Here is a 14,437-nt window from a genome sequence, read left to right on the forward strand (position 1 = left end):
AGAGAGAGAGAGAGAGAGAGAGAGAGAGAGAGACCATGAAAGTTAAAGGGGATTATGAGGTATGAAGAAAAGAGTCCAATGCAGTGGTTCTCAATCTTATTAATGCCGCAGCCTTTTAACACGTTCCTCATGTTGTGGTGACCCCAACCATAAAATTATGTTTGTTGCTACTTCATTTTGTTTGGTAGGTTGGTTTTCCAGATAGGGTCTCTTTATACAGCCTTAGCTGTCCTGGAACTTGCTCTGAAGACCAGGATGGCCTTGAACTTACAGAGATTCTGCTTCCCAAGTGCTGGGATTAAAGATGTGCACCACCACCACCCAGCTCCTTGCTACTTCATAACTGTACTTTTTAAATTTTTGCTATTACTTTTGGGATAGCATTGGAAATGTAATTGAGGAAAATATGTAATAAAAAATATTAAAAATTTAAAAAAAGGAATCAAAAGAACCGATAATAAAAAAAAATTTTTGCTATTATTATGAACATTACTGTAAATGTGTGTTTTCTGATGGTCTTAGGTGACTGACCCCTGTGAAAGGGTTGCTCGATCCCCAAAGGGATCATGACCTACAGGATGAGAACTGCTAGTCCAAATGAAAGGAACTCAAAAAAACAGTAAGAAGAAAGACAAAAATAGCAGGCTTTCATATACGGAATCTAGATTTAAGTGTATATGTACACACACACACACACACACACACATAATATATACTATACTGTGTTGACTAACTTTATGTTAACTTGTCACAAGACTGAGTCAACCTCAGTTGAGAATATATTTCCATAAAATAGGGTTGTAGGCAAGCAGGGTAGTGGCGAAGAGAAACTCAAGACAAATGGCTCTGTTCCGTCATTTCTATGGCCTCCTACCTTTAGCCTGGCCTCTACAGAGGCCTTCTTCCGAGCTTCCCTTCTGCGATACTGCTCCACTTTGTCCAGTTGGTCTGGGCGCTGAAGCATCCCAGCAACCCTTTGGACTGCTGTTGCAACAGCCTCCAGGTCTGTCTCCTTCATTGTCAAAAAGTAGGCAGAATCTTTGCACATGTCATACCACAGGTACACTATATACACAAAGGAGAGGGTATGTCAAAATGAAGTGATGACTCCACATGCAAAGGTCATGTGCTCACCATGCAACTAATGGAGAATTTCTATGGCATTTAAATTAGCAAACTAGAAATGAAAGCTGAACTTGGGTCATAAACTCCTTAAAACTGCAAATCTTTAGAATTCAACTGCTAAGAAGATTTTACCTTAACAGAGAGAAGCAGGGATATCTCACAGGCGTAAGACAGTCACACAGAGTATTTATACAGGGACTTAGACTATGTCAAAGGCAGCTCTAACATAATTCTTAGCCCTATAAAAGATCAGCTTTCATTTCTGGAGCTCACCCTAGTGCTGCCCAGGTCCATGGGGTAGTTAGTCACTGGAAGGCAACAACTATTACATACACTTCAGCAGCCCAGTGGGCAAACACGAGTCTTAATGACTCCCTTACCACTGCTCTGGGTGGCCAAGATACCACTTCTTACTTTTTAACACGTCTAAAAACAAAGGTAAGACAGCAAAAGGTATTTTATTGTCCTTACTTGAATAGCTTGTTTCCCCTAAGCACAAATGTACCAGGTCAATCACCCTTTAGTCTAATATCTAATACTATCCTAGTCATGGACCTACACTAGCTATTTGCTGATGCTGACCTACACTGGCTATCCAGCAAATGAGGGAATTAATAACACTGTTCCCTTTGATTTCAGCTACTCAACAGCCACAGACGTGATAAAGACCTACCTTCTGGAATCTTTCACTCTATTCCCAAGTAGTCTCAGAAAACCACTAAAATCCATTGTACATTTCCAGTTATGAAGCTTCTCCCTGTGTATTTCTCTCTTTGCATTTTCATTCAAGTGGAACAGCATTGCAAACACCATCTTCATCTTCTGACTATAAAATTACTTGTACCCAAACAGGAAATCTGAGCAGGCCACAGAAAGAGGATTCCACAACCACTTCTAACAGGACTGATTCACTGCGGGCTTTCTTTTTTTCTTTTTTTTCTTTTTTTTTTTTTGCTTTTGCTTTAGTTTGACATGTTATCTTCAGCATTCCCAACAACATTAAAACTTATATAATTCTATTTACAGGACTAGGTATTAAACTTAATACCAAATCATCCCTCTGGCATGGAGTCACTTCACTCCAGCTGACAGGTGAAAGGCAGTCCTGTGGCAGTGTTACAAGCCAGATGCAAAACGAAAGCTGACCCAAAACCAAAAAAGTTTTGCAAGAAAGAGTCCACTCATAAACCTGAACACGGAGAATCAAAAACTAAAAAAACAGTACGGGATCGCCACCAAATCTGCTTCCAACGGCAGTTTGAGGACTGTCAGATTTCCGGCCTCTGGGGCAAAAGGGAACTCTTGAGGGTAGAAGCAGCCCGGACCAAGGGGATGGGAGGGACGCACACCGAGGACAAACCCAAACCCGCCCAGGGACCCGCACCAGAGGGTGTCGCATCCCGCCAGAAACCTCGGCCGATGCTGTCCCTCGCCAAGGACAAACCCACTAAGGGGTACACTGTGCCACAGTCGAGGGCCCAGCGCCCCGCCCACCGCACAGTCACCCAAGGCTGTCAGAGCAGAGCTTCCTCACCGTCCGCACCGCCGCTGCCACCTCCCGGAGCCGGACCGGAAGTGTGCAACGCGGTCACTTCCGTTTCCGGCGTCTGAGCGGAAGGATGGGATCTGGGTAACCTTGAAGGCGCTGTACGGGCGATCTTTCTGTAGACTCTTAGGAAACTTGTCGTGCTCCTGGTGACACAGACTCAGGATCAGGGATTACGGATTCAGGCCTGGCTCCGCCGTCTGACGTTTGGCGCTCTCCCGACCCTCTTTTTTTAAGTAGCACCTATTGTACCCACCCTTTCTCTCCGGATTCACCTCTTAGGTTTGCCCTTGCTCAGTTCCTCCCCTTAGCTACCTTAATCTCTCCACACCTCTTCCATTTCTTTAGTGTGTCTTGTATTCAAGATTCCAGTACTTATATTTCGTATATTTGTTTCTTCTTGCTGTCCTCACCCTCATCCCTCAGAGGTTTCTGACAGCAAGTAGATTTCAAGTATTCAGGACAGTGCCACAGAGAGTGGGCTGCTGCTGATAGCTGCTCGCGTAGCACGCAGAAGCGACGAAGAAAACAAAAACACGAGCAAAACAGCAGCTGGTGGAATTACTCCAGCTGAAGGAAGCAGTGAAGCATCAGGTCGCCCCGGTACCTAGAACAGCCAGAAACTTTGTTCTACCTCTGCAGATACAGAGATTTCCCCCACACTGTTATGAACTTTTAGTAAATTTTGGCGGGGTTTAGGTTCTTCCACTCACCCATCAGGTATGAAAACCCTGCCCTGACAGGTTTGTTTGTTTGTTTGTTTGTTTGTTTCTTTTTTCACCTTTTCTGCATACATTTGTTGAGTTGTGTGCCTACCCATAACATCACTACAAAGTCTGGCTCTCCCAAGCCAATGGATGATGGGGTAAATCTTCAGTAAATGAAAGAACAATATAGGTAACCTGTCATAACCACAATGCAAATTATATGATGAAGTCAGTCTTTTGAAGATGCAGCCCCTCCCTTAGTGTAGGAGTTGCAACTGGGAAAGTGCCCTGACCCCTTAGTTTATGACAAAACAGGAAGAATTTCAGCTTCGTGAATGTTAAACTGCAAAGTGGGGAGGCACAGCTACCAAGACAAAGCTGTGGTTTTCCTTAGTTACCTTATATCCAACCCTAATCTCCTGCTGCCCACTATATAGTGGAGTGTTTAGTCATGGTGCTCCCTAACGAATTCAGTTAACTAGCCTAGTTAGATGTGAACTGCTTCGGTAGATGACTCAGCTTGTTTCCTTTCAATTAACTAACTAAATAAAATAAGAATCTCAGCTTTTGTTTTTGGCAAGCCACAGAGTGACAAAACTCAGGAAGTGAATATGCTAAGCATACTTTTGAGTGTACAGGTAAGTTCATAGGTAGGCCTAGGAATAACCAGAGCCAAGGTAGGGAAAGAAAAAATGAAGCAGTGACTAAAGGTTCTGCTGCCCTGAAGCAGGGAGAGTGGCCCCAAAGTCATTTTTACACCCACCCACACAAAGGAGAAGGCATGGGTTCCAAGTAGGTGAAGAGCAGATGGAGACTCCTAGAAACCCAGATGATCACCTCAGAGCTTCCTTGGTGAACAGGTGGGTCCAGAAACACAACAGAAATAATCTATCCTGGGGATGGCTAGAAGGCTACATGGCTATGCTAGGCCCTAAAGTAGAGAAGGCTGCCAAAGACACTGCACTTGGGACAGATTCCTCCTCTTCAGTGTGAAGAGTAGTGCTAAGGCCTAGCCTTTGGCAAAGAAAATCCAGAAGGGCTCTTTGGGCCCCTCAATCTTAATAGAAGTGAGTCTTAATGTGGCCAAAACTTGTTTGTGTTCTCAGAGGCCAGACTTCTTGATGAGCTACACAGTAGATGTTATTAAATATGCACCAAAGAGATAGAATTGTAGCCTCCAAACAAGTAGAACAGAGACAAGGAAGAGAGCATAGAGGATTTCAGACAGAAGAGAATGTGGGAAAAGGGAGACTTGATGCATAATTAAGAACAGAGTGGGAAGTACAAATATGTTCAAATGAGTGCAGGTACGTGGATTAAGCAAGGTGAAACTGTTATAAGAGAAAATTTAAAACATAAGGAAACAAAGGGGTTAGTAGTGGAGGAAGTTTTCTCATAATAGCCAATTAAATCCTGAAAAAAATTGTGGGTGGTGACATTAACATCAACTTCCCAGGTTTTGTCAAAAGCCACAGAGACTGTTGTGAAAATACAAAGTACATGAGCCATAAAGAAAAAAAGGTTAAAATGCATCTATTGCAGAATAAAAATACCATTGAGTGAAAAGATCCCTCTGCTCTGCCTTCCTCGGGGATGTTCTAGGGCACAGGAGGTTCCTGACCCCACCCCCACCCCCCACCCCTTGAGAGCAGAGGAGGACCCAATACCAACCCTTAACTCCAACTTTCTACTTTTACATTTATTATCCCCTTCTGCAATCCTAGAATGTGAATCCCAAACACTCTGAAGGAAAAGGCACACAATTTCACATTAAATACATGGAAATATGAGATTTATTTTACACAAGTTTTGCAAATGTAGTACAAACCACCACATGAGAAATGCGTTTGGATTCTCTGTTAAAACAGAGCACCAAGAAAATAGCACAGACAGCTGCACTGTAGTGTATGCCTAAAGTTCTTGAGGACTTTCCCCCCCCCCAGTCGAATCTGCAAATATAAGGGCACTTTGTATTTATTCCTCCCCAGCCCATCTCTCACTACACTTAATTTTTGATATTTTTTTAGCCAAAAAAACATGAACTTGTAGTTAGTGTATATGGTGAAATGCTAAAATAGGAACAACCTCTCTTCGCTTCCTGTGCAAGCTGACTGGAGATTTGTGATGAATGAGCAAAAGTGCAGGTTTGGGAGATTTGATCTTCATTAGACAGCATTGGCACCAGGTATCCAAGCTTGCCATAGGGTGTGGTATCCCCAAAACACAAAATCTGCTAAAATGACATCCAAGTGCAGAACTCAGTGTCCACAAAGCCTGACCTGCAGGGAAGCCCAGGTCCCTGTAGAGCTGCCCATGCTCCACATTTGGAAAGTCATCCCAGCAGGGGTGCAGATGAGGTACATCTGATTGATAAGTCATCCCAGCAGGGGTGCAGATGAGGTACATCTGATTGATAAGTCATCCCAGCAGGGGTGCAGATGAGGTACATCTGATTGATAAGTCATCCCAGCAGGGGTGCAGATGAGGTACATCTGATTGATAAGTCATCCCAGCAGGGGTGCAGATGAGGTACATCTGATTGATAAGTCATCCCAGCAGGGGTGCAGATGAGGTACATCTGAAAGGTTCAAAGTACCTGGGCAGAGAACATAGGGACTTCACTGAGGACACAGCTGTTCTTCGATTACATAGCAAGGGGATGATAAATATGTAGTAATGTATTTTGTTTTATTTTGTTTGAGACAAGGTCTGATGTAGGCTTGAACTGCTCATCTTCTGTTTCAATCGCTCAAGTGCTGGGATTCATGCCACTTGGTCTAATACTGTCTCTGAATTCCATCTTCATGGTCCCTTTCCCTAGGTTTTTTTCACTGTCTCCAGAACACTTGGTAAATATTGTATACATTGAAACATAACAGTCTACTGTGTTCCCTGCTCCTTGTGTAGGAAGTGTATAGGATGATGAGTATGACTTAGAATGGGAACATAACTAAGGACTTTCAGAGAGAAATACTAGATTGGAAGACACTTGAGTGGTATGAGCATGTCCTGTCCTTAGGAGCTAGGCATGTGTTTAGAACAGGAAGTGTTGCAGAAGACTCAAATTTTACCTGCTGTTATTCATTAATACCCACAAGGTATGCTATGCTTGGCAGAAATGCATAAGCAATGTATAAACTGGTGCAGTTTGAGGAAAGGAGGGAGACAGGAGGCTAGGCACAGGGGTAAGAACTGGGACACCATCCTGGCTTCAGACATTAAGTAATAGGAAAGCTGAAGTGGCCATATAAGCATGCCTTACATCTATGACAGCACAACTTCCATCTTGCCCTTTGAAAATCTTCTGTGGGCTAAGGACAGAGAGAGCACAAGGCCCAGGGCTCTCACAGTGAGTATTCTCAGTTCTAGGAGATCTTCAGTTGTATCCTGGTCCCATGGTGAGTCTTCTTGAGAGCCAAACAGCTCAAAAACTGGGCAGAAGACTTAGTCCTGCCCACCCAACTTGGTTCTGATAAGGTGATAGGCATCGCCAGACAGCTTCTTTCACTTGGCCAATGGTTGAGCAATGATACCCTGGAGCCATAGGTAAAGGAAAGAAAATCTATGCTGAAGAGACTACCTAGTAGAATTAGCCACAAGGCCTTTCCAGCCATTCTTGCCATTCCTAAGACCTCAGGGGAAGTAGCATCAGAGATGGATGTTCATCCCTGAAAAAGACTTTGAACCAAACAGACAGGCAGAGAGCAGCAGACCTTTACCTGTTTAGCGGATCCTGTGCTAATGGAGCAGGATTTGTGGTTTAAGCCCTTCCTTGGAACATTCTCAACTGCACCCCCAGCTATAGTCATTTTGCCAGCAGTTCCTGGTGACTCTTCCTTTCTGTTTTATACACAATATCCACATTTCCTACAATTAGATTGTATTGTCTTTACAATTCAAAACAAATAGTGGCTGCCTTTTTGTCCCTAAGGCTCCCTGAGCTAGAATGGTTGCTCTTACTGGAAGCCCTGTAAGACAACAGCCAGGGCAATGCCTCTTCATCAGTATGGCCTCATCCTTTTCTGTGTGTTGTGCTTCCCTGGTTCCTGGCCTCTACCATATGATGTACTCAGAGACACAGGCACATAAACCATACTCAGCGACCCACCAAAATCACCATGGTGTTTCCATGACTATCATTATGCAAAGTACAGCCTCGGTTCTTGATTAAGAGCCTCTGAATTCCTGCTACATACAGGCAGGAGGTGTAACAAGCTTGGACACGAGGAACACATCATTTTGACAATCAGTTGAGCCCTGGCCAGAATAGAATACTGTTAGCTACTTCCTTAAACATTTTAATTTCTCAAAGAGAAATGCTGTCCACTTGAACAGATTGAGGTTTATGCATGAGAATCCTCTGATGTTCTATGTGATTCAGAATGCTCTACTGCTATGCTACACACAGGGAATCTCAGCCTCACCCACTGAGTTCTGTAAAGAGGGTCACTATAAGAATCTCTGATCATGTTCCATTATCCAAGGACTGAATTTCCAGCAGAGGAGCAACTCTAGGGTAGGAAAATTCCATCAGAGCCTTTGGATGGGATCACAGTTATAGAGGCACTCTTAGGGAACATCCTGGGCACAGTCACCTGCCCAGGAGCAGCCCATGATGGTGAGTCCAGAGGCTCACGCTTAACAATAGGAGCTCTGCAGTCTTGGTCCAATGAGGGGTGCTGGCTCTCACTGTGGCTACACATGAAGAGGTGATGAGGAGGCTCTGGATCCAGGCAGGTGCAATGTGCAGAGTAAAGAGGAGCATGCTCCCTACAGGATCCAACAGTATCTCTGCTGTAGGGATTAGTTCCCAGCATACCATGACCAAGGTGTGGGGTACAGGCCTGCTGCCTATAGTCGGGCTCTGTTTTCAGGTGCATCCTGGCAGGGAAACCAACCAGATGTCTTCTGGCCATGTCGCTGGTTCCCAGCCACACACAGCTAGTTGCACTAGCTTCAACTATATCCTGGGACCCAGATTCATTCTCCATCTTGATTGGCACATCCAGTGACAATACTGGGTTGCATGGGGTGCCTATGGTCACTGGCAGGCTGGGCAATTTTGCATCCTCTGTAGAAAATCCCCTAGCTGTGAAGCGCTGCATTCCAGACAGAGGGATCCTAGATCCCAGACTGCCCTGGGAGATATGGCAGGTGGAAGGATCCACCTGGCCCTGGTGGATATCCGGCAAGGGTCTGTTCATCTGACTGCAGTAGGCACCAGTGGGATGGTCTAGTGAATCTCTAAAAGAAGCCATGTTGCTGGCACTGAGCATGCCCTCGCTTCCAGGGTAGGGCACACAGGAACCACGGGGCACCAGACATGTGGATGGCTCATTCTTACTAGGCTGCCGAGTCAGCTTGGTAGTGCCCTCCTGACTTCGCTGTTCTGTGCTCCAGTTCAGGTGCCTCAAGTGTACTGGTGTCTCCAAACCATAACTGTACTTGTGCATCTCCCTCTGCCCCCAGGCACCAGGGGATCTCCTTAGTATGTGCTTCTGGTCCTCCTCTTCTCTGTCCCTTCAGAGAAAAGATAGCCATTGGACATAGCACAGAAGCAATAGTCTCACTATTTACAGGCCACAGCCTCTCTATGAGTGGATGGCAACTTAGTATGATACCAATTAAATCCCAAAGGCAGCTTCAAATCTTCCCAGACCACATTGGCCTTTTCAACCACCTGTTGTTAGTCCGAGGGACCAGTGAAAAGCCTTCCTCACTCTATCTTGCCTTCCTTGACACCTAGGTTCCCAGGCAGCGTGCTACTCTCCTTGCTCCAGGAAGGCATCTCTGGGAATGGGTGAGTGCCTTCCATTAACCATATGATCATGACTAATATGATATTGTAGGGACTATTAAACTAAAAGAACAATCCTATGGTTGACCACAGGACACTTTGGGGGCTAACAGGACTAGTACCTGTGTGATGAAAGATGAGAAACGAGGAGGGTGCTACCTAATAGCCATTCTGTTAAAGAAACCTATGGTCAGGGTGAGAGGCTGGGCAAGTGGCAGGTGGAAGAAGGGCTATGACCTGAAAGGATTTCTGAAACAAACATACTCCTCCCTGATTGCTTGCTGTCCAGGCTGAGAGGATGTGTACAGACAAACCAGTGTGAGGGATGCAGCAAATATTTCTTCTCCATGCCTATTCCACCCCTTTCATTCTGATATCCACAGTGATTTAACTTGGAACTGGGAACTGTGCAGTGTGTTACCACTTACCCTGAAGTCCCCTTGGGGTCCAGCAGGTCAGGACCACCCCTGAGGCACAGACATGAAGACCTGGCTAGAGCCCGGGCCCAATGGCTCCTATCTGTTTGTCCCCTGAACAGTGAAATGCCATTTTCTCCATTGCTCCTTCCTGTTAGGGTTTAGAGAGGGGAAAGATGTCACAATGAGAGCTAATGAGCAGGTTTGTTCTCAGCAATGACCAGGACCAGAGTGACAGCAGCAGGCAATTATCTCAGTAGTACTCCCTGCTGGTCATGGCATCTCTAGGTAATACACAGAGTTCTGTGGGCATGGGGAGCTCTCCCAGGGACAGAAGCATCTCCCAACAGAGAAAAGCCAAGAAGGTGAAGTTTTAGAAGTACCTGCTAAGTAATTGAGTTTGGGATGCAATTCTGATTCACATAGACTTGTAACAGCTTTTGCCCTGTGAAGACCAGATAACAACATTAATGTAGGTTAACAATAAGACAATGGAAGGAGTCAGCAAAACCCCAGGCCCCATTGCCCAGACCTCTTGACTCACACTCACACCAATGAGTCTGCCAGAAGAAAACTGAACAAGTGAACTGCTTTTTATTCCTAGGTTGCTCTCAAAGGTTAGACAACAGAAGATCACTTGCTCAAAAGGAAATAGAAATTAACTCTTATACCTTTTAATCCTTATTTTGCAGAGTTTTTTTTTCTTATAGAACTTCTAAGGTCTAATGCAAAGCTAATTAATTACTTCAGGAAGTTTATGGCACATCGGTGGCTTTTAGAGATTCCACCTTCCTCCCCTCCAGAAGACCAGAATAAGAATAAAATTGGCTCTTGTGATTCAAGGAAGCTGTGTTTTATACAATCATCATAACAACGCATTAGTGATCACAGAGCCACTACCCCCAGGGTAAATATGGGGATGTGGGGTGTGACGAGAGAGCAGGCACTTGGAAGTTGCTTTTATTAAAAACTAAGCTCCTCACTTGGGCTCCTCACAAAGTATCTAAAGGCAGGATGAAAGTCCGGTGTCTCTACTTTCCCTTTGCATCTGTGTTCTCTACTTTAGATTGTCTGTTTGTCTATGTACATAGGCACATTAATCATTCATGGACCTAGGAACTAGGGGTACCTATCTTATTGTCTTAAGGTTATTATTGCTGTGATAAAACACCATGACCAAAAGCAACTTTGGGGGGGGGGGGTTATTTCACTCACAGTTCCAAATAACAGTTCATCATCGAAAGCAGTGAGGGTAGGAACTCAAGCAGGGTAGGAACTTGAAGGTAGGAGCTGATTCAGAGGCCTGGGAGACTTCTGCTTACTTGCTAACTCACCATGGCTTGATGAGTTACAGAAATGAAGGACCATCAGCCCCAAGATGGCACCATCCACGATGAGCTGGGCCCCCTCCCTCCATAAATCATTAATTAAGAAAAGGCTCTGCTGTTGGGCCTTATGGAAGCATTTTCTCAGTTGAGGCTCCTTCCTTTTCAGATAACTCTAACTTGTGGCTGATGTAAAAGTAGTACATTATTGCATTCGTCTTAAAGACTTAAGGCACAAAAAATAAGAATAATGGAGGAGGCTTGTCAGCTCTTTACTGCAGTCTGTTTCATATCCTTTTTTTGATGGCTTTTTAAAGACAGGGTTTTTCTGTGTAGCCTTGGCTGTCCTGGACTCACTCTGTAGACCAGGGTAGCCTTAAATTCATAGAAATCTGCCTGCCTCTGCCTAACAAGTGTGCAAGTGCCACCACCAGAGCCTTGCTCTGTTTCATGTTCTTGAAGTGACTAGAGGCCTCTAGTCATTTCTCCAAACCTGCAGACACCTTAGATTCTAGCAACAGGAAGGCTTCATAAGGCAGACTGTCCATGATGGTAGAGTCAAAGCTTGAAGAAATATTAACTATCTCCTGAGATCCAGTTTATCTTCTCAAGTAATAAGGATTTCTTCAGACCACTTTGCAGAACCAGAACTGACTGAATAGTTAACCAGATTACCATGCCTCGACTAGAACTGCTTAATTAAGCATACCTCTTACCCTTACTCCAATTCTGCCTCTGTTTAATCCAAAAGCTTTTGTATATGCTCCAAATATGGGTGGGACCTTTTCATGTCTTCCTATCTCCTATGTACTAGATCAATGTCTTCCTTCTCCATATTTATCATTATTGGCCTCTTTAATGGACATAGTTGGATGAGTAGCCAAGTCTGGCCTGCTTAGGGATACAGGAGTCATAAATTTCATCATTAAATTCTATTTAGCATAATTTTTAGTCATCTTGATAGGCCCATTTTTCTTTTTGAAGGAGAAATTTAAGTGTCTTGTCTAATGATGTCCCTCTACTGGGTGCCAGTCCTGGGCTTCAAACTCTATCTGCTGGACTTACCCCAGAGTCCTCTGTGCAGTATGATGTATCTCTTTGTACCTGGGATTGGTGAGGAGCTGTGAGACTGAGAGAGAGGGAAGCCTAGTCGGCTGAGTCGCTGCTGGGAATGTGTATGCACTCTTTGAGAATCATATTTCTCACTGTATATGTATGGGCAATGACAAAACTGTAGCAAGTACTGACTTGGAGATTTGAAATAAATTTTAGCAGGCAGGTAAAAGAACATAGCAGGCTGAAGAAATAAATAGGAACATCCAACACAAAATCCGAGTTAAGAAAGCTGAGAGAAGGCAGCTGCTCCTGCAGTAACGATACAACTGCTCCCAGAGTCAGCTCTCAGGGTCTGGCACCATCCTCTCTGCCTCTGAGGAGAATGAATTGTGGAGCTGCTGCTTCAGAAATCCTATAAATCCATCTAGGTATCTCCTTGGAAGGGGAGTGGTCTGTGTACTCAATCTTGTTCCCCTCATGACTCCAAGGCAGAGTGAAATGATACCAGGAATTGCATTTTCCATCTTGGGATTAGAGGTTACACTAGAAGTCTCTCAGTCCATCTCTGAGCACAGCATTAGTGCTCTTTATAGCTAGAAAGGCTGTAACTATCTGTGACTACCATTTCCTCATCAGCCTTGTCCCTTCCCACAGTACAGCCTCTATGCAGGCAGTTAAATGCCTTGTAAGGCTGTTTCAGAAGGCAGTGCCCATTCTACAGGCTCCCCTATTCTGAACTGAGGGTGTCATGCCCCACATCCTGGGACAGTGCCAGTAACGAGCTTCCTGATCCATCGGCTAGTCTGTGCTTCCCCTATGTCATTGGCTGAAAGGAAAGAGATCCTGTTAGCTCTACACCAGAGCCTTTCTTTTATCCTTTGTGGCCTCTCTGCTGTAGCCACGGCTGAGTGACCAATCTGTGGCTTAGCCCTAGACCATGGCCTTGGCCCCCTCCCCGGCACTCTTCCAGCAACCAAGGCCAGAGAAGACCTCACAATGCCTCTAAGAGAAGATCACTATGGCTCCGAATTAGAAATAGGGTCAGGGTTACAGCTGAAACTCATGGTTCAATTTTAAATAGATGGATAGCCCATCTCAGCTTCCACTGTTTATCCAAAGCCTTGCTGTCTTAACTAACACAACTGAGACCTTAGTATGCTCTGGCGAGGGAAGGTAGGCACCTTGGTTGCTTTAGTCACTAATGGACAAACAAGTGACTGGAAATTAGTTGGGGTTTTTTGTTTTGTTTTGGGGGATTGTTTGTTTTTTACTACTACTACTACTACAGTGGAACAGGAGAAAGCATTGCCTACAATCTGTGTGGGAAATTGTTGTGCAGCAGTTTCTTCCTAGGTTAAAACCTTCCATCTCAGAAGAAAACTCCTTAAGACATAGGATGTAAGAGGAATGTTTAACGACAGGATTTTTTCAGGCGAGGAAAACAACAAAATGTTCTAAGGGAAGGTAAAACATTCCGTCTTGCAGTGAAGGTTATTAAAACAGGAAGTAGACAACCCAAAATACCTTCAGGAAGATCCTGAAACTGAATGGATTCAGTAAGCACCTCCAAAGAATATACAAGCAGTAAAATCTGCTGAGACTCTCACAAGCCAAGCTGCCTAGATGACCCTCAGATGAGATGAGCTGCTTAGAAAAGGATCAGATCAACTGAGCCACCAGGAAAGGCCACCCTCCAACCTATTGTGCTGCCTGAAAGCTGTGCAGATGTGCAGAATGCTTCAGATTTCCAGCTTTCATGAATTGTCTGTCATGCTGGGATGGGCTTCAGTGATGCAGCTGTCTCTGGGTCATTTCTGCTCCCATGAGTCACCCTCCCTTATATTTCTGAAAGTAACCATAATAAAACTCTTTGGTCTACCAAGTGGGACTTCATGCTCTCCATACTTTGGTCTGTCATCAGTGCACTGTCTTGGGTGAGTAGACATTTGCTCATGTCTCTCCAGGAACAGTGTCATACAATAGAAATCAAATTCAGAACGGAGGCACGGTTGTCTCCCAACTCTCTCTGACCTCATACTCCCAGATCACTATATCAGGTAGAAAATAACTTTATATCACTCCCAGAAATGGCCCAGAAAACTAGGTGTGTTTTCTACTCCTGAAAACTGAGAAACTGTCACAAAGATGGTGAGACAAGGCCCTAGAAAGTTGACACAGTCCCAATAATTACCTTAGATGTGCCCTCTAGACAGATAACTGTATTGTACCCAACACCAACAAACTGAGGAGGAGGCAGGCTCAATAGAGGTGACTTGCTATTTTGGCCTCTCTCTGGGTGGCTGAGCCTAGAAGGTAAGGGCAGCTTTAGCGCAATGGGAGTGTGTGGTGCTACAGCTTGCACCAATTTTGAAAAGATGTCTTTCCCTAAGAGTTGTCAGGTACATTTTGAGATGGTTTTAAAAATATCAAACTTCAGGCTAAGAGATGGCTAAGTGGTTGAGTAC

The 14,437-nt window shown here is 44.6% G+C and overlaps 2 protein-coding genes across 5 annotated transcripts in view; both read right to left on the reverse strand.

Annotated features, from left to right (window-relative positions):
- Exoc3 (exocyst complex component 3) overlaps nt 1–2,722 on the reverse strand; it is a 38,108-nt gene extending 35,386 nt beyond the window's left edge. Inside the window, exons 1-3 of one of the 3 annotated variants that reach the window (XM_029468259.1) lie at nt 2,660–2,691; nt 1,506–1,551; nt 875–1,065 (exon numbers count right to left, since the gene is read on the reverse strand). In XM_029468259.1, coding sequence (XP_029324119.1) covers nt 875–1,048 — 174 coding nt within the window. In that variant the 5' untranslated portion in view covers nt 1,049–1,065; nt 1,506–1,551; nt 2,660–2,691. The other 2 variants (XM_021180434.2, XM_029468260.1) reach the window with 2 other exon arrangements.
- A 4,746-nt stretch (nt 2,723–7,468) lies between these two features.
- The window catches only part of Ahrr (aryl-hydrocarbon receptor repressor), an 80,002-nt gene continuing 73,033 nt past the window's right edge, over nt 7,469–14,437 (reverse strand). Inside the window, exons 8-10 of one of the 2 annotated variants that reach the window (XM_021180984.1) lie at nt 9,975–10,036; nt 9,604–9,742; nt 7,469–8,898 (exon numbers count right to left, since the gene is read on the reverse strand). In XM_021180984.1, coding sequence (XP_021036643.1) covers nt 7,890–8,898; nt 9,604–9,742; nt 9,975–10,036 — 1,210 coding nt within the window. In that variant the 3' untranslated portion in view covers nt 7,469–7,889. The remainder of the gene's footprint in view (nt 8,899–9,603; nt 9,743–9,974; nt 10,037–14,437) is intronic. The other variant, XM_021180983.1, reaches the window with a different exon arrangement.

This window comes from Mus caroli, chromosome 13 (assembly GCF_900094665.2).
Source record: "Mus caroli chromosome 13, CAROLI_EIJ_v1.1, whole genome shotgun sequence".
NCBI classification, from domain to species: Eukaryota; Metazoa; Chordata; class Mammalia; order Rodentia; family Muridae; genus Mus; species Mus caroli.